The sequence below is a fragment of the Alligator mississippiensis genome, chromosome 13 (genome assembly GCF_030867095.1).
Source record: "Alligator mississippiensis isolate rAllMis1 chromosome 13, rAllMis1, whole genome shotgun sequence".
Lineage (NCBI taxonomy): Eukaryota > Metazoa > Chordata > Crocodylia > Alligatoridae > Alligator > Alligator mississippiensis.
The window spans coordinates 9578416-9597311 of record NC_081836.1 but is presented as its reverse complement, the minus strand read 5'-3'; the positions used below and the strand labels follow the sequence as shown (position 1 = coordinate 9597311).

Sequence of the window (18896 nt, the reverse complement as noted above, 5' to 3'; positions counted from 1 at the left end):
GGCTGCCCTGCTCTTGCATCTCCCCCATGCTCCCTCATTTCACACTCAGCAGGAAGTTTCACTGGACAGGGGTTATCCTGGTAGGATTATTCAGTGATGACAACTTGCTGATGGTTCAAAATGCCTGCTCCTTTTGGACAGAGGCTCACCCGTTGGCTCGGCAGGGTACTTCCAAGGTGGTGCCATGCTCTCATGGGAATTTTGTGGAATTGCTTGTTCCTGAGCTGCATCCTCCATTCTGGGAGGGGGCCCCACAGCATGCAACAGCTGGCTGCTGTTTCACTGCAAGCCCAGGTTGAAGAGCAGTGCTGTATCCACAGAAAGCAATGCTGCGGGGCTGTAATCTCTCATGGGTCACAAGGACTTCCTCGTCTGGGCTTTAATGAAATGCAGCACCTGCTGCGATGCAGGGCAGGGAGCGAGAGCGTAGACTGGCCTGACTGTACGATCTCTGCAGTCATGCGTAGGCACCTCCAGTCCACCTTCATCGCTTAGGCGCTATGCCACCACCTGGCACTGGAGCAACTGCTTCTTTGTCCACAAGTGCCCAGTGGGCCAAAGTGCGCTCTGAAGTCTCCCTGTTGAAATGGAAGACTTCATCTTCTGAGGCAGCTTGAACTGAAGGTGTCAGCTACACCCCGGCCTCTCCAGAACCTCCTCACATGGCTGCGGTTCTGTTCCCTGCAAGCTGAGCATCCTCTGCCTTGCGGTTTCACAACTTAGGCTATGTAGACTGAAGGGTATGCAGTGAACCTTGGGGGTCCACAAGAGGAAACAACAGGTCCTCAGAAAAGGGGAAATATAAAGGGAGGGAATAAGATTAAGAAAACAAAGAGCCATTCTCCATGGTGTCTGTGTTGTGAGAAGGTCCTGCTGTGGTTTTAGTGAGATCAAGCATTACTTTTCTTATTGTCCACAGCAGCATATTGTCTCAAAATGGGTACGTGACCCAGGAAGGTGCGAGAATGGCTAGGACAGCAGAAGGCACGCCCAGGGCTCAGGCCAGAACCAGCCCAGAGGACAGCACGTTCCCTTGGGTTTCAGCAGACGCAGCTGCCTGTAGCCCTGGCTGCATGCCTTCCTCTCCCTGCCCTTCATCCCGCTGCCCTAGCGACCCGCACTGGTGCCAAGGAGTCTGTGGCCAGGGCTGGCAGGCAGCGTGTCTTGAGTGAGCGTGAGCAGCAGGCTCCGTTTTCTGCCCAGGAAAATATTCATTAATGCATTAATCCGATTAGCATCCGGCCCTGCGTCTCCGAGCAGCCCTGGCTCTGCCACACGGTGCCTTGGGAGCAAAAGCAAACAGCTCCGTTTGAATCTCAAGTTGGGGGAGGCTGCGGGGGTGTCACAGCACTGGTTGCTCCTCCACTGCAGGCTTCCTTTGGCTGTGAATTTTGGCTCTGCACCACCACAGCCCCCCGTATGAATCCCCAAGAGCCCTTGTTTCTCAGCAGAAAAGGCCCAGGCAGCAAAGAAGGGAGGGGCAAGTGGAGAAGTGCCCGAAGCCCCTCTCTCACGGCACTGGGAATCAGCCATGCCTGTGAGCCTGGCTGCCAGTTAAACCCACTTCTCTGCAAATTCAGCGTCTCATGAGCAGGTTCTGTCTGGCCAGAGCTGCCTGGAACCGAGGCAACAGCTTGGGGGCAGAAACGCTTGGCCTTGAGATGTCACTTCAACCTCCCGTCTGTGGAGCTGTCAGCTGCCCGGGGCGCTTGCACATGAGGGTAGCTGGGAACACCAGAGTATTTGCTTTCAATTGCTCCTGTGGCCTGGAGAATGCATGCATACTTTGGGGCTCCTTCTCCCCCCACTCCTTTCCAACAGTGATGATTTGTTGAGGAAGAGTGCCTGTGCCCCACATGTGCCAGGTGGTTGGAGGCAGGCTCAGCCTGGACTCGGAGAGGCACTCCAAGCCATCATCCTTGGACATCCATGTGGGCTGTCTGCAAAGCAGCAGCCACAGAGCCTGCCTCGTGGGGGAAGAAGATGGGTCAGTGTCCCCTCCTCACCTGGGGAGCGCAGGATCAGCAGTCACTCCTTCTGCCAGAGGGCAGTGGGGCCTCAGCGACCAGCTGCTGCAATGCTCCAGGCAGGAGCTATGCTCCCTCCTCTTCGTGATGCTGCTTGCCTCTCCGCGGCGTAGAGGCAACCTAGGAACATGGGGCATCCCACAGGCTAATGCTGTATCTCTCTGAACCTGGTGCTCACCCACGCTGCGCAATGCAGTTCCACCCGCAGATGCACCCCTGGGCTCAGCTGACGTCTGGCTGACGCCTGCCATTTCAGAAGCCAGGTGCTGCCTCTCCTGGGGAGAGCAGGTGCCACATACAACCTGGCACCTGCGCAGGCAGCGAGACATTAAAAATAATCACTGCGTTGTGATAAACAGGAATACAGCCGGTGCTGCCGGGAGCAAGCAGATAATTGCAGCGTTGCTGCAAACCCTTTTTATTTAGCATGCGATCGTCCTCAGCCCCGTGCTTCGTGAGAGCCCCAGAGGCTGCAATCTCCCCCTCTGCAGAACGGGTGGGTGGTCACCGCTTCGCCTGCGAGGGAAAAAAACCTCGCTCCAGCCGGGAAGACTAATCCCTTTGGCGAGATAGTCCGATCCAGAGCGGCATTTATAGAACCAAAGCATACTTAGTCACTTCAAAACCAGTTCCATCAGCCCCTTAATCCCAGAACAACGCGGCTGCGGCCTGGCGCTGATATGCCAGGATTTAAAAGGATAATTTCCCTGCAGTCCCCACAGCTGAGCGTCTGAAGATAAATTAGTCTGCAGTACAACTCCTGCTCCATGCCCGGCTTGGTGCTAACAGGTGGAGCTTTCACCCGCGTGCTGCTCCCTCTGGCTCACTCCAACCTCAGACTATTTTGCAGGCTCAAGTATTTTCACCTGGAAAGGGAGTGGCTGGCCCTACTTCATCCCCCACCCACCTCCACTGGCATAGATTCACAGGTTGCAGAGTTCAAATAGCCCCAAGCCTGGGGAGCATATCCATCTCAGAGAGGGTTCAAGCCAAGACAATACGAAGTTTCAACATTAGGGGAGCTGATCGGCCTCCCTTGGCAATCCTCCCTCCCTTCCCACTGTCTCGGCGGGTCTGGCTTTGTGCAGACAGACTACAGGCCAAAGGGAGAGAAGGCAAGAAGAAGCATCTCCAACTACACGCAGCCAAGAAGCATTTGAGCATGGTGCCAGCACAGGGGCCAAGGGTGGAACGGAGGGGTAGAAGGGAAATATTGGCACAGGATTTCCATCCTCCTGGCTCAGTCTCAATCTCTGTCCCTTTCACACACACACGCATGTGCTGTTTGGTCCACATGAAGAGGGAATTTCATTCCGTAGCTCACATCAGTACTGCTTGCAGCTTCAGGCGCAGACCTTGCTCTCCGTGCCACCCTTGGCCACAGAGCCCGCTTACAGCCACCAACAGGGCCCGGTTGCTTTTGAATGCACCCCCCACACCACGCTCACTCCTGCTGTCATGACCTCACCCTTCCTCCCCCTGCCACTGCCTTGACCCCAGCAGCTGGAGTCTGACTGTCTTTCCAGGAAGCCCAAACCCCAAGCTGCAGACTCACCACAGCCTCCGTGCTGGCCACGCCAAAGGTGGCTTTCTGGCGCCGGCTGTCAATGTAGGCAGCATTTTCCTGCAGCTTCTCCAGAAGTTGCCGCATTGGCTTGCAGTAGTTGGCAACCTTGCATCCCTTCAGGAAGGACTTGAGCTAGGGGAGGGGGAGAAGAACGACAGAAATGCTAAGATTTTCCATAAGCCGATCCTCCAAACAAAGCAGCTGCCCGGCTCCCACCCCAGAGACAGGCAGCACAGGACTCCTCTCCCCGCGTGCTACTAGGGACTGCCTGGCTATCACTCATGTTGGCTGCCCGGGTCCCGTTAGCGCCGCTGCACGTGTGCAAATGTATGTAGCAGAGCAGATGTTGGCATGGAGTCCAGCTGGAGGGCTTTGCTCTGGGACAGCTCTCCGAACGCTTGATCGCAGCTTGTTTCTGGAGACAGCAGCCAGAGCAGAGTCCAAGCATCGGGCTGGAAACAGTTTGTGGGCTGGGAACTGCAGCTTCCACAGGACAAGGGGCAGGAGGCGGGGTGCAGGGCAGGGTTGGGGGCACCAGAAAAGCTGTGTGGGGGAACCCAGGTCTGGAAGAACAGAGGGAGCACTGAACTGGGGTCAAGTGCCCAACATATGGCAGGTCAAGATGGAGTCACCTGGGGTGAAAATGGCCCAGGGCCTGCTGCCCCATCCCTGCGCTTCATTCCCTCACGAGCACAAACCCACAAGCCCACTGCACGCTGAGTTGCAACCAAAGCCTGCCTGTGGACAATGCAAGGCCCCGACAGGCCGACGCTTCTTGGAGCCGAGGCCTCCCGTGGAAGCCTTGGGAGAGACGCCAGCCCTGCTCCGAAACCACAGAGTCTGTGGCCGCCTGCCGTGCTGGGCCCGACCCTCCCGCTCACAGAGAAACAGCCCCCGCCAGCTCCCCGCTCAGGAAACACGCTCCGCTTTTATGAGACAGCCAGGCTGTTTTATTGCAACCAGATTGAGGGCTTTTTTTTTTTTTAACCAACCCCTACCCCCCCACCCCTGGTGCAGCCCAAGACTAACCTTGTCCTTATGTGAACTCAATCTCCCCCCAAATTCCTCCCCCCCATTCAAGCCACTCTCCCAGGCTCCCACACTCAGGCCAATGAGGTCTGGAAGTCCCCCAGCCCCAAAAGAGAAGCGGAGGGCAGGCGGAGAAGCAGCCTCCTCCCAGGTTTACCATCCTGCCTGCCAAATGCCCCTCCCTGTCTCCAGCTGCCAGAGCTCTCCAAGGCAGGCTTCTAGCCACAGCCGCAGACTCCTATGGATACTTGCATTGAAAAGAAAACCCCAGCAGGGTCAGCCAAGAGAGGGGAAATGGGGCAAAAGGCACAAGGCCAGTGAGGCAGTCCCTGAGCAGTGCCTGGCCCTGGCAAAGGCACCCCCCATCTTCCAAGCAGGAGACCTTCCCCCATCTGCAAATCAGCATATTCTGTCCTCTCTGCCACAATGCTGGGAGGTCTAGACTTGGCTCAGATGCTCCAAGCAGTCTTGGTCAAGTCCAAGTACACCCCTGCCTCAATTTGTGCCCATTTAGCGGGGCCCTGCCTAGAGCTAACAGGAGTGGCTTAATCTGTCAGGGTACACAGAGAAGCTCTGGTGAGGAACAACAGTCCGAATGGCACGTGGGTCTGCAAGGCAGGACTAGCTTACCGCTGTCCTCCCTCGCTTTGCAGTTGCTGAAGGGCTATAAGGTCAAGACTGCAGTAGCTGCTGCCTGGCATCCAAAGCCCTGGGGATTGCAGAAGGGGCTGGCTGGACAGGTGAGCGCCGAATGGGGACACAGGAGAGCTGGGTTTGACTCCTGACTGTGACACAAGGCAAGTCCCTTCACTTCTCTCTGTGCCCACTTCTCCTTTGCCTTCAGTGATGCCAGCTCCTCAGAAGACGGGCTGTCCCTAGTTGTGTGCATGTACAGTGCCCAACACAATGAAGCCCGCAGAGGCTGCCATAGTACTAAACTGTGTGGCAGGCTCAGCATTACCCTCCCTATTGAGTCTGAAGTCTGCCTGTGGGATAAGAGAAATGGGGGTAAATTGGTTTCCCCTTAACCAACCTCACAGATCAGATCAGTCAGGCATGTACCAGCAGAAGGGAAACTACTGTCCAGGAAATGATGCCTGCATCTGGATACTGCTCTTTGCTAACCAGAAGTGCCTCTATTACTGACAGCTCCTGCAGCAGGGGAGCAAGAGCCAAACCCTGGATTAAGGTTGTCATCCATACCGTATTTCCTCATATAAACACACATTTTTCCACTACAATTCAGCTGTTGGAAGTTGGGGTGCACATTATAACTGAGGAAATAATATAACAGCAGTTCCTGCCACTTAAGCCTCTGCCAAAGGAAAGCAAAAAGCTGCATGTGCTGTATGCCAGGCTCCCCAGCTGCTGGCTGTGAACACCTTCTCTTCCCCCGCACCCCTGCCCCAAGAGTCTCTCCAGAAAAGGTTCTTTTTTAGTTCATGCCTTTCACAAACAAGGTGCATATGTTACAGGGGTAAGATATATGTGAGCAAACACATTATTTCCCAGTGTCCCACAGCAGGGTCCTCCCTTGTGTCCCTGTCTCACACCCCCAAGGTGATTATCCAAACTAAACTCAGAAAGCAGAGGGCTAAAATAAATCATGCCTCCCCGGTGCAACTCCCAACGTTTTGCTTAGAAAAACTTGGTCAGAAAAACTATTCTTCTGCTAGTCAAACCCCTCCCCGCAATTCCCTCTAAAATATGTATCTTCATAGGTGCTGCATATTTATCTTCACCGAGGGATGCATTTGTCATTCTATTTATCTCCCTGGATCCCAGCAGCTGCAGCCCCAGATCCATTTCATCCACCACGACGTACATTATCATTTTTCTTTCGTCGCAGAAGTGTCACCAGAAATCCTGCAAAATCTCAAGCTCTATCTATGCAGCTCAGCATCACGCACTCATCCCCTCCCCTCCCCCTGCCCCTGTCCCACCACAACCTGCTGTGGATAGTAACAAGAGGGGATGAGATTTTGTTCCTGCCCTGACTCCTGTGTTTGGAGGCAGAGAGCGCCAGGGAGGCAGGAGCAGAAAAGGGGTGTTCGCGCGCACATGCGTGTGCACGTCCACTTTGCCAAACAGCTTGGCTGTGTCCGCCAGACTAAAGGCTGTGCACGTGCGATGAGCGACATCTCACACCAGTTCCCAGCTAAGCAGCCCAGTGATTAGCAGGATTGATTCTGTCAACCTGCCAGCCTTAAACACCAATGGTTTATACCAGCGGAGACCACAGCAAAAACCGAGCTTTCCTTGCTGGAAACAACACACGATGCTATAAATGAGCTGGAGCAGCCAAGGCCTGCGTGTCCTGGGCAGCCCAAACCAAGCCCGATCCCCACTCCAAAGCACAGAGGGAGAGGAGCAGGCCAGGCATTTGGCAAGCAGCAGCCACCGCTCCCACCGTGTCTGGCTACAGATCACGCCCTCTCCCCAGCATCCCCCTGCATGGTGGCGTCTCTCCCCGCCAGCTTCGTGCCTGCCAGAGGAGTGCTTGTTCCAACCCGACCGTCAGGCAGCTCGTGGGGCTCAGGAGCAGCCAGCCCAGCCCATGCCCTAGAGTCCAGCCCTGCCCTGAGGAGGCGTCGGGGTGGCAGCCCCACATTGCTCCCAATCCGCCAGGCAGAACAGAAGCCTTTGAAGCATCTCCCTCCTCCCGTCGCTGCCTCCCTTTGATCTTCCCTTGCGCTTCCTGCCTTCCAGGCAAGGAGGCTGTAAAAGTTCAGCTTGGAGTCAGTACAGCCGGGCTGCTCCCCAAGCCGCCTGCCAGAGGCCGATGAGCGTGCCCCGTGCCAGCTGGAACCCAACCCCCGCGACAAGGCAGGAGGGGTGCCAGTGAGCAAACTGGGAGGAAGGCGGCAGGACAGCTGGATTTTTATAGCTGTTCTGGAAGCGTCCCAGGGACACAGCCTGCCACCTCGGCACTCCAAGCCTTCGGGAAGCTGACCCCAGCCCCCAAGAGACGCTCTGGAGGCTGTGGCTAGCCATGGCCACGAAAGCTATCCGGTGAATCTGTTATCCGCAGAAATGCGGGCAGGGCTTGGGGCATGCTTGGAAGTCACAGGGAGCCGGCAGACATTCCAGTCACGCGGTGGCTCCGGCGGCTTCACTGCTCTCCGCAGCTGCTGGCTGGAAGCAAAAGGCTTTGTGCCTCTTCCGCTTATCAACGGGTGAACACGGGGACAGCTCTCCTCCTGCAGGGAGAGCCCGTCACCTCCTATCAGCCAATGCAATGCAGCGCCGGCTTGGCAAGGGCCTTGTCAAGACACAGGACCCCAGCCAACAACCAGGCACTGATGGAGGCTTGTTTGCACCACGCTGCAGAGATGAGCAAAAGAGCCCCCCAAATAGCCAACGGTCCCCAGCTAGAAAGTCACTCCCGTTGCAACCAGAGACATCATAGCAACAAGGTACACAGAGACACGAGCCAATGGCACCTACACAAAGCAATGATGCACATGTTCACAGGGCAAGAATAGGGCAGCACAGCTAAGCCAGGTCTCTTCCAGCATCCATCACTCAAGCGATCAAAATTGAGTGGTGGATGAGTTAGGGGGAGGGGAGCACAAACGTAGGAGTTGAAGCTGCTCGGAACCAGCGAGTCGCTGCTTCTTAAACACCATCCTCCTATTAACGAGGAATTAGCCACTGTCTAATATGCATCAGTCCCGATGAGGAAGCAATGCAGTGACCAGAGAGCTTAGTGTGTTAGCAGGGCACAACGTTGTGGGAGATGCGCAACGGGCTGAGCGCTTGCTGTCAAGGTGTGACGTGCAGGGACACAGGGAACGATGGTGGAATGTGTGGGGAAGGGGAGCCCCCAGGTCAAGGAGCCCACAGGAAAGTCTGGGGGCGATCATGCTGTCCTGTGGGGAGGGTGGGCAGGCTTTGGGGCACAGAAGGATTACTCTCCCCAGGCCCTAGATCCCAGCTCAGGCCTGTCCTGGGACAACACAGCAGTGTGGACAGACCTGGTATACCAGGAGCCAAAGTGCATGTGTTAGTCATGAACATGCCTGCAGCAATTACACACCCCATCATGTCTCATAACAGAGAGGCAAAGCACAGAGCCTCTTCCTCACTAAAGCCCATTCTCCAGTTGCCCCTAAATCTCCCTGTTTCTATTCCACCAAGCCAGGGCCTAAACAGGGACATGCCAAGGGAAAAATCATGCGCAGAGGGGACACCAGCAGCTGCCTGTGCCATTCAGACGTACCATGTAACTACAAGGGGCAAGTCTGTTCTGCCATAGAGCACCTTACCTGAATGACAGCTGGCAAGACCAGCTCTGGGAACCCAATGCTGTAGGCTTGGCTGTGGACATATTCAAGAGTCAGGTCATACAGCTGCTCAATGAGTCCATCCTGGGGAGAGGGGTAGAAACAGAAAGCGATGACATTAGAGCTAAATCCCAGTGCATGGTGTACTGTGCCATGGTCCTGAACTCCCAGGCCAGGATTAAGGTTCTGGGTGGAAGGAGTCATGGGCTAGCAGAGCTGAACCCTTCTGACACTGCATAAGGTGACCTTGGATGCACTGCACATGCTCCTTGTGGATCAGCTGCCCTAGCTGAACTGGGCACAAAGCTACTGGTCTCTGCTTGGGATTTTCATGAATGTACGCTGGGGAAACAAGCCCCCTTACACGATCTACCCCTCAACAGCACAAGAGACAAACATGTGACTGGTCTAGCTGCACTGTGCATTACAGAGCGACCCCCTCGGGAAGGCAGAAACTCCCCACAGGAGGGGTCTGCACTCACTCGGAAGGCTTTCTCCTGCAGATTGGCATTGGACAGCTTCAGGATCACAGCAAAGTTGATGGGCTTCAAGCTCATGCGGCCTGGCTTCTTATTGAAATCCACCTGCTGGAAAATCTGCGAGAGAGGAAACAGCCGATGTAAAGATGATGGCACTGGGAAGAGGGAGCACAAGGCCTCCCATGGAAAGACCAGCCACGGGTGGCACGGGAATGACTCCCGGGGACAGGCCAAAACTGCATGTATAGACAGGGACACTGAGACAAGCAGAGGTGAGGCAACTCAGTCAAGTCACAGAATCAACAGCAGAACTAGGAACACAGCCCAGACACCATGACTCCCATTGCCCTGCTCTATCCAGTACCCTGCAGTCCCTCCCGAGGGACCTAATCTCACCCGGACAGGAGAGTAGTGCGAGTCAGCGAGCAAGTGCCTTGCTCCATCAGAGCCTTGGACACTCATGAGCAATAGCTGCTGCAGCAGCACAAAGGGCAGCAAACCCTATGCTAAACAATGACCCAAGGAAATCTGAAGTTTGCCCCAAGTTGCCAACACTCAATTCTTCTATTAAGGCCTGAAAATATTCAAGCCATCCCTTGAGGGAATGAGCTGCTTCATTCTGGCAAGGTCCCAACATGGCCTTCCGCACAGTCTCATTAAAACACGCCCCCGTGTCTATTAACTTTTTGTTTCCAACTAAAACCAACCTCTCCCCTTTCCCCCCAGGGAGCATGAAGGATGGCCAGCCTGGGCAACAAGGCCCCTGTATGCATAAAGTCTCCTCCTAAATGTCTCCAACTGGCGCAGCCAAGGCCAGTCTTTCTGGTGCCCTTTACGTATGAATGCATGAATCCTGGGGACACATGGGAGAAACCTGTCCCTTTCCAGGGACCAGGCAGAGTCATCCTCTCCTCTGGAAACAGAGGTCTCCCAGACCACGAGGTTGACGCAAACCCCAGTGCTCAGGCTCACAATGTCAACCCTCCAGCTGGGGCCCGTGATATTACTCTCCCAGCCCTCCCCAGGCAAGTGCTGGAAGGGCAGGCTGACAGGACAGGCTGATGGGGCTCTCTGAGGCAGCCCCTCCAGTGTGGTTTTCAGTAAGAGCTGTATTCATTTCAAACCTTCGTGCCTGGCACACAAGGCAAAGGCATGCGCAGTCTGCTCCTGCTGCCCCACACACAGGGAGGAGCTTTACAGCTTCCCTTGGGGGATGTGGGGAAATGGGCTGACAAGAGTCTCTATTCTTAGCTTCCCATAAAGGTCACTCTGCAGGACGTGCCGTCCCTAGGAGCTGAAACGCGCTGGAAACTCAACAGCTTTCCTGGGAACCCAGCCTGGCTCCCTGCTGCCCTGACAGTCGTGGGCGACCCTCGGCACACCCTGGGCTATTCTGGGGGGGGCCAAAGCCGACATGAGGCATGTGCTGGGATCTAGGTAGTCAGCTCTGAGTAATGACATCCTCCAGGACGGGGAGCTTCAGTGAAAGGTGGCACACCACGTGCCCCTGCCCAAGCACTCAGGAGCATGGCAGAAGGGACTGTGTGTCCAGGTCAATCCTGGGTTGCTGTGGCAGAGACACCAACAACTGACCTAATGGGGGACGATTTGGGGAGCTAGACAGGGGCTTGTTTTCACAAAGGCCCAATAAACTGCCCACCCCTGCCAACTTTCCTGGACAGGCAACCTTCAGTGAGGGGGCAAAAAGCTCTCTATCCTGCCAGCCTGGTCCAGCCCAGTCCACATGCCCAACAGCAGCGGAGGCTCCACATCCTCGTTGCAATCCCACACAACGAGGATGCCTGGTAGGCATCACACCAGCTGCTGGTACCCCTGCCCAGCCCCAGCAGAGGGGCAAGGCAGGTCGTGCTCTGGCTGTTGAGGCAGGAGGGTCCAGGTCACTGGCTGCCCCGAGGCCAGAAACGTGCGCAGCGAGCAATCGATGCTTTGCATTTGATTTGTCAGCCCCGGTTTATTTGGGAGGGAGGGACGAGCTTGGTGGCTTGTGAAAACAAAGAGCCCCGGGCCTGGGGAATCGATGCTATAAATCTCGTTATGCACGGTTATTTCTTTGGCCAAAACAGCAGTATTGATCCCCAAGGTCAGACACATTACAGCGCCAGGCGGCGGGGCCGTGCATGCTGGCGGCAGAGCGGGGGCGGGAGGGCAGATGACTCGCCAGAGAGGCCAGGCAGCTGAGCTGGATGTGCGTTGAGGGAATGGCCATGGCAGAAGGGACGGAGGCTTGCGCCCAGGCTGGGGGCAGGGACAGCAAGGCCTGGGAATCCAGCAGCAGGCTGGGAAGGACATGTGGAGGGAGCAGACAGGAAAATCTCAGGTCAACCAGGCTGAGGCAGAGAAAAACCCATGACAGCAGACTGGGGGAGAACAGTAGTCCTGCCCCAGCTGCAGGTCACTCATTTCTACCCCACGCTGCCAATGAGTCCCTGGCCCATACCAGCCTAGACAATGCCAAACCCCACCATGGTGCAAACAGAGTTTCTCCACTCCTGGCCATCCCCATCCTGCTTCTGCTGCCGTACAGCTCTGTCCAGGTCTGTCTGCATCATGCTTGGACATCCCAAAGCTAGATGCCCTGAGTGTGGATTCCCCTCCTCTCTCCTGTGCCAGCCCAAACACAGTTCAAGACCCTGGGATGTGTGTGTGGGGGGGCGGTGGTCTTCTCAGCTTGATCCTCTTCTCAGTCTCTGTCCCAGGGGGTGGGCAATTTTCGGGCAGAGGGCCGCTTACTGAGTTTTGGCAAGCCACCGAGGGCCGCGTGACAGGCAGCCAGGGGCAAGCCTGCGGGACACATTTTGCCCACCTCTGCTCCATCCCAACACATAGGCTAAGGAGCGTGGCGATGTGGACAGAGGACATGCTTCTTCCATAGCACGTACAGCCTGAAGCCATATCAGCAGCAGAGGGGGTCTGGGATTTGTGAGGCACGGAGCCTGCATCCTGCATGTGTGGTCTGTGGCAAGACCCTTCCCTGCCTCTCTGTGCCTCAGTTTCTCCATCTGTGGAGTCAAGATGACCGTAGCTGCATCTTTGAACTCCCATGGCTAAGAAGCGCCATCTACAAAGCCCAGTGTTATCAACTGCCCCTGCTTCGGCTGAGAGCCTCAGAGATACAACCAGCCCCTTCCTTCCTTCCCCTCCCACCCCCTTTACACACCCGGGAGCCTCTCTGCACAGCCCGCTGCACAGCCCAGACTAAACTCCAGCCATTTGAGTGTCAGCGGAGTGAAAAGCTCCTGCTTTCTCTGTGTGGCAGGGCTAACCTGCTCCCCACCCCCCTGGAGGAGCAGCTAATTTTAAATTGGCAAGCCAGGCCTCCCCATGGGGAGATTTCCACCTTGTTTACCCACACTTGCCTTCCAGCGGTCGAGCCGCCAATTCTCTCGCTGCAGAAACAAGCTCCTGTCACAAAATAATTGAAGCGCTGAGAAAGCGCTGGGAACGTGCGGCCCTGAAAGGGGAAGAATCCGAAATAGACCTTCCCCTCCCCTCCCCGTTGCCTCAGCAGCACAAAAAGGCAATTTTTAGATAGCTTCTCCCAGCCGATCCCCCTCCTGGAAGGGCCGGGTCCGAGCGGCGCTGTGGCTGGTTGCCTCTGCCGAGGAGCAGAAGTCCCTGTCAGGATGAATCAAGGAGCCGGCTCTCATTTCCAGTGGCAGGGGCTTGGGGAATTCCTGTGCCTAGAGGAATCGCACAGACATTCAATCTGACATCTCCTGAAGGCTCTGTGGTGACAGGGGCCGGGGGAAGGGGGAGAGGCGGTGAGCGGTGGATTGCCTTGATTGCACCGGGGGTGGAATTAGCATTATCACCTCTCACCGCCAGCAAAAAAAAAAAGCGCTTGCCGCTTCAGAAAACCTGAATTCTGGCGTTGCAAACAGGGCGCTCCCCACGCAAAGACGTCGGCTACTGCCGAGCCAAAAAATGCGAATGCCGACGATGCCGCAAGCTCCAGAGTCCAGCCCCTGGTACCACCAAGGCTCTAAAGGACCCTCAGCCTCACCCTGCCCTGGAAATTGGGCTGTGTATGGGTCTGCCCGGGTCTGTCGGGGGTCTGCAGAGATGATCTTATCATTAAGGAAGTCAGCTGGGACTAGGGAAACCTGGCTTCACCTCGCAGCTCAGCCACATGCTCTTCAGGTCACTTTGAGCAAGCTTCATCGACTCTGTGCCTCAGTTTCCCTGCTGGGGATAACCACCACCCCACTGCCACCTCAGGGAGGATGGCTGGCTGCAGAGGCCAAGTTGTGAGGGGACTGGGAGGGAGCTCATGCACCTCCATGCTGAGAGGAAGGAGGATGGAGATGGACAGAGACCAAAAAAACCCCACCCTGAAATGCTCTTGTGAAGCACCCAATGGAGGATGTGGGGGAAGGGAGCATGGGGGAATGGATGCAGCGGGTGCAGAGAGATGAAAGGGTTTTCCTGCATGCTGATCCCCCCCCCCTTTTCAAAAGCAAGGCAGCATTTTGTACGAGCGCCCAAGACAGCACCCCTCCCCTCAGCCCCCCGGCCTGGCCAGGCTAAGCCGAGGCAGCGCCTCGCACGCGCGGCAGCGTCAGATGCGGTCGGAGGCCTGAGGAAGCCGGGAGGAAGTTCAGCATGCAGCGCGGTAATGCCTGGCTGGGGCCGATACGCAGCTTGTCACCAGCCTGCTACGGGGGGGGGTAGGGGGGAGGTCTACATAAGGGTGAAATGGGAAGAAAGGGGAATGCTTTATCTCCTGGAGCCCGAAAGCACCCTGCCGAGCAGGGAGGAGATGCCTCTGTCGCTCAGGCAGGCTGGCAGGGGCTCAGAGAGAGAGAACGGCAAGAGGAAGGAAGCAGGCGAACGGCAGTGCTGCGTGGGCCAGAGCTGGGAGGGGTGGCGGGGGAGGCCGGAGATGTATAAACGGCGCTGGCTTCCCCAGGCTGAGAGGATGTGGTTTGCAAAGGACGTTTACAACAACACGAAACCACAAGAGCCTTTGCTTCAACAGACCCTGAGGAGGGACGTGCCCTCCTGGCTTGGCTCCGCTCTCTGAGAAGCCTCCCCCGCCACCACAGCCAGCCTCACCCTTTTCCTCCTGTCATGCTGACCGCTGGGGCCCTCTCGCACCCCCTCGTCCCAGACAGCGCTGGGCTTCAGCTGCGCCATGGCTTTGCTAGCTTTCTCACAGCTCTGGGGGGGCAAAGTGTGGAGAGGTCGAGGTGGGAGGAGGAGGACCCTGATTGCAAGAGCTGCCGGTAAGAGAAGCAGCTTGTGGCAGAGCTGGGAAATCACCCAGGGGTCTCCCAAGCCCCAGTCCCCTGCGCAAAGCACCTTTCCCTTGGGCTCAGGGGACTGGGAAGTCAACGCAGAGCTTCTCGGCAATGAGTCCCAGGGGACAGGATGTGGCAGGCTTGGTCCTGGGTGCAATCACAGAAGCCACCACCAGCACCGGCCCCTGTAGCCCCTTTGTTAGCCACCTGAGCAGACAGGCAGCACCGTGGAGACTAAACCCCCTTCCTGCACCTACCAGCGCCTCCTCCACTTCAAGGCTTGAGGTGCACCGATCGGGCAACAGTGGGGTGAGGGGAAAGAAAGAGGAGGGAAGTGGGGCCTGCCGTCCCTGACTCTGCTGGGCATAACCTACGGCTGATGAGGCCTTCGTTGTCCACGGCTGACAGCGCTAATATGCACAGAGTCCTCAGCCACCTGTGGATACAAGGATCAAGACAGGACCCCATACACAGTCCATCCTCAGTAGCTCCCCGCTGGAAAATGCTGCCGTCTAGAGACATTAACACAAGACTCCCCTTTTCCCGGCTCACTGCCAGCTCCCTTGCCTCTGGAGCTGCCAGGGGATGAGAAGTCAGATCCAAGAATCCAATTAAACTCTCCCACAAGTTACTGAGACACCTCCCCTCTTCCCTCCCAGCTCAAAATCCTCCGTTTGGACAGGTTAGGCTTGTTGTCATGATCATTTCACTAGATCCAGTGCCCTGCAGTCTTAGACCAGGCACCACCAACTGCTGGGACTTGTGACATGAAATCTTCATGGGGCACAGTTAAGGAGCCAACTGCGTTTATAACCAGCTCATACAGGGTTAATAGATGCCTACTATGTTATAAGCTGACTGCAGCTGCAAGTAACCTGTGTTACAGACATCCCGGGAACGGGGCTGTAGATGGTTATAAACCGCCTATTGATTTGCTGGAGTCTATAACGATTAATCATTAATTAAAACACCTATTAATCATGTATAAACTATTTATAAAAGTACCCGTAATACAAAAAGTGTGCGACGGCAGTTCTGGGCTGAACTCTTTGGCATTTCCATGCTGGCTTGGCTAGAAGCTAGAGATGGACCAAAGCCAAAGCCTCAAAGTCCAACTTCCACCCCCAACCTCAACCCCAACGTCAGGAAGTCTGGTAACCTCAACCCCCACCCACGTTTTCCAGCCTGAGCCCCCCATCAAGAGTAAACAGACAAACACAAAGCTATAGCTTCCCCCTGGTATAAGATGACCCAGCACCTTGGAGAAACCAGGGGATGCCTACTGCAAACTTAGCTACAGTGTGTTCACAGACTGGAGCACCCACTCCCCAAATTCCTTTCAAAAGCACTGTCTAAGTGAGCCTACAGGGGACATGGAAGCGGGATGAGGACTATTCCTGAAGGAAGGTAGTATTACCAGGCACAACAGCAATGGGATGTCTTCTGTGGATGCCCACGTTTGTATCTTCTTGGGAACGGACCCTGCCCTTCTCTTGGAAGCTGCCCCAGAGCTCCAGAGACGCACTTTGTACCCAGGCAGCCTTGGTATTCATGCTCGCACCCCAGGCTACGATACAGAGGCACCAAATTTAAGCCTACCCAATCGACAGTGTGAACCTGGTCTTTCTGATGCTGCTCACTGGCATTCAAGTAGCGAAGAGAGTTTGCAGCCCCTAGAACAGTCTGCAGGTGCTGGCCAGGGAATGTGTTTAGGCAGCTTTCACTGGCTGCTATGGGATGAAAAGGAATTGCTTTACCTCCAGGATGAAGGGCAAAATCGGGATGAAAGTCCGGGTGTTCTCCGACAGCAGGGTGAGGGCACGGATGCAGTGCATACGCAGGGGGTAGAAACGAGCTGTGGGCACCAATCTGGAGAAGGAAAGGAGGAGAGGTTATTGGGCAAGGTCAGCTGGGAGGGAAGTGAACCCAAGAACCTCCAGGACTGGAGATTTGGGCCTTTCACAGGTCTGTTGTTCCCTTTAGCTTCCCCTCTGGAAGTGCCCAGAGATACTCTCCTCCCAAGCTAAGGATCTCACATGTCCCTGAACTGGGGTCTTCCAGAGACTCTGCACCCATGTGCATTACAGAGCAGCATCCCCTTGTTGCTCCCAGAGCCCTTGCTCAGGTCTAAGCCACCCAGCTGTCATGTTATTCAGAACTTAAAGCTGCACAGGTCACTCGACCAACATAAACACCATGTAGTCTTTGCCTTGAGAAGCCTATGAGCAGGGATGCATTCGCAGTGGGCACAGTACCAACCAAGCCATGTGGGGCAGAGGAGGAAGAGCGGGTGACAAACCAAGGGAGCAATAGGTGTATTGCACATTACACTGCAGTTCTTTGTGTTGCCTTCTGTTCTTTTGCAGGTGGGCAAGGTGCACCAGGAAGCCCAGGTAAGCCTACACAGCAAGGCTGGAAGGAGGGGTATCTCGCATTTGGGGCACAGTGCAGGGGATGAAGGAAGCCATGCATTCCACCAACAGGCACCAAACCGCATGCCTGCACCCCCAGGGAAATGCCCCTGGTCCCATGGAAGCAGCCTGGCTTCCAGGCAGCTTGGGCACCAGCGCCACAGACAGTCTCTCGCGCCGTCTAATCGATCCATTACCTACTGCCACAGAGCGCCGCCAGCGAGAGCGAGGACTTGGAACGAGCAGCAGGAAAGGGCGGGGGGTGGAGGAGCTCACCCACACGGTGTTTGCACTTCCTCCAGACATGTGTTTTATGTTTGTTTTATTTATGCTAAGTACTCTGGTCTGGCTGAATCTTTGGAGGGTCTGAGGGACACACCATGCCCACATTTAGGAGGTGCTGTAGCACGTGCTGATGTGTCAACTCTCCTTCACAGCCACCTCTGCACCCAGAGAGGAGCTACTGGCAAGACTGACTGCAAGGGTGCTGCCGCCGGCTGTATCACACAACACTGAGCTGTTTCACTACTGCCCCACTGCTCCCCTCACCGGCCTTAGGCTGTAACGTGGCTTTTGGGGCCAAGTGTCAGTTGTGTGCATACAGGATCCAACACAATAAGGGGTTCCTGCAATACTGAGAATAAGCAGACTCATGCAAACAGGTCCTTCTGAACAGGGGTAGCACTTAGCACCACCCACACGAGCCCAGAGCGTGTGACCACTCAAAGCTGCATTTGCCCCATGACAGGCAGCTAGGTCTTCTCCCTGCAGTGCTCTTGGGAGAGGAGGGGTGGACCGAGACACAGAAGACAACAGGCTGACCCCTCTCTGGCCCACCTAAACTCCTACTACACACAGGACAATCTGCAACCAGCAGCTGAACACAAAGAGAAGCCACTCTGCCTGAAGTCCCTTCAGCCAGCAGCAGACCTGGGAGTACAGAGCCCACCTCCTACGAGATAGCAGCTTTAAGCGTGAAACCTGCCTGGGACCAGCCGCAGCCCAGAAGCTGCGTTACCAATAGATGCTGATGCCTTCAGTGCTGACCAAGGGGGTTTTTTAAAACATAGCCTCCAGCTCAGAGCCTGAAAAGTGAACCCAAAAAAATAAAGGAGCCTGCTGAGCAGCCCGGGAGAGAGAAACTGCATCGCTGGGCCACATAAATCAGCCCCTTCTCCTCCCCCCTCCACCAAATAGTGAAATAATTATCATTGGATCCATTATGGAAATAAATCTACTTTGCACCCTCAATCTGGCACCGCTGGAGATGACGAAAGCCTTCTTCAGGAATTAATTGATCGAGGGATAAACCTGTTAGAGGTATAGATTTACTGTAAACCAAGACCATTAATTTCAGAGTGCTTCGCAGCGCAGCAATCTGCCTAACTTCCCGATGGCTGGGACGCACGAGGAATGAGAAACGCCGCAGGGCCCCAGGGCTGGCGGTGCGGGAAGAGGGCTGGTTGCCTCATCACTTGGGGCCCAGCCGGGAGGCCAAGGCAGTGTGTGCTGTTCCTCCTTGCCCACCCTCCCCTGGGCAGCAGGGTGTGCGTAGAGCCATCTGAGGCTGTGCAAGGAGTATTTTTACTAGATGCAGTTCCCTTCTGTTAAGTTCCCAATCTTCCCTTCTGGGGGTCCCAATCTTCCTCTGCTGGGGAGGCTGAAGGAAGCTCTTTCCAGCATCCAGACTACTCAGCCAAGGGTGCCTGCTCCCAAGTCGCCAGGGCATCCCCCTGCCCCATGGGGCAGAGCACACCTGCAGGCTGAGAGCCCACAGGCTGACTCCTGTGGGTTATCACTCCTGCTGGGAGCAGCTCAGGAGGGACCTGATGGATG

The 18896-nt window shown here is 55.8% G+C and overlaps 1 protein-coding gene across 2 annotated transcripts in view; it reads right to left on the bottom strand.

Moving 5' to 3' along the window:
* Positions 1 to 18896, bottom strand: part of NOC2L (NOC2 like nucleolar associated transcriptional repressor) — a 66053-nt gene that overhangs the window by 25673 nt on the left and 21484 nt on the right. For both annotated transcript variants that reach the window (XM_019493995.2, XM_019493994.2), the window contains exons 12-15: positions 16407 to 16518; positions 9392 to 9505; positions 8892 to 8993; positions 3583 to 3726 (exon numbers count right to left, since the gene is read on the bottom strand). In XM_019493995.2, coding sequence (XP_019349540.1) covers positions 3583 to 3726; positions 8892 to 8993; positions 9392 to 9505; positions 16407 to 16518 — 472 coding nt within the window. The remainder of the gene's footprint in view (positions 1 to 3582; positions 3727 to 8891; positions 8994 to 9391; positions 9506 to 16406; positions 16519 to 18896) is intronic.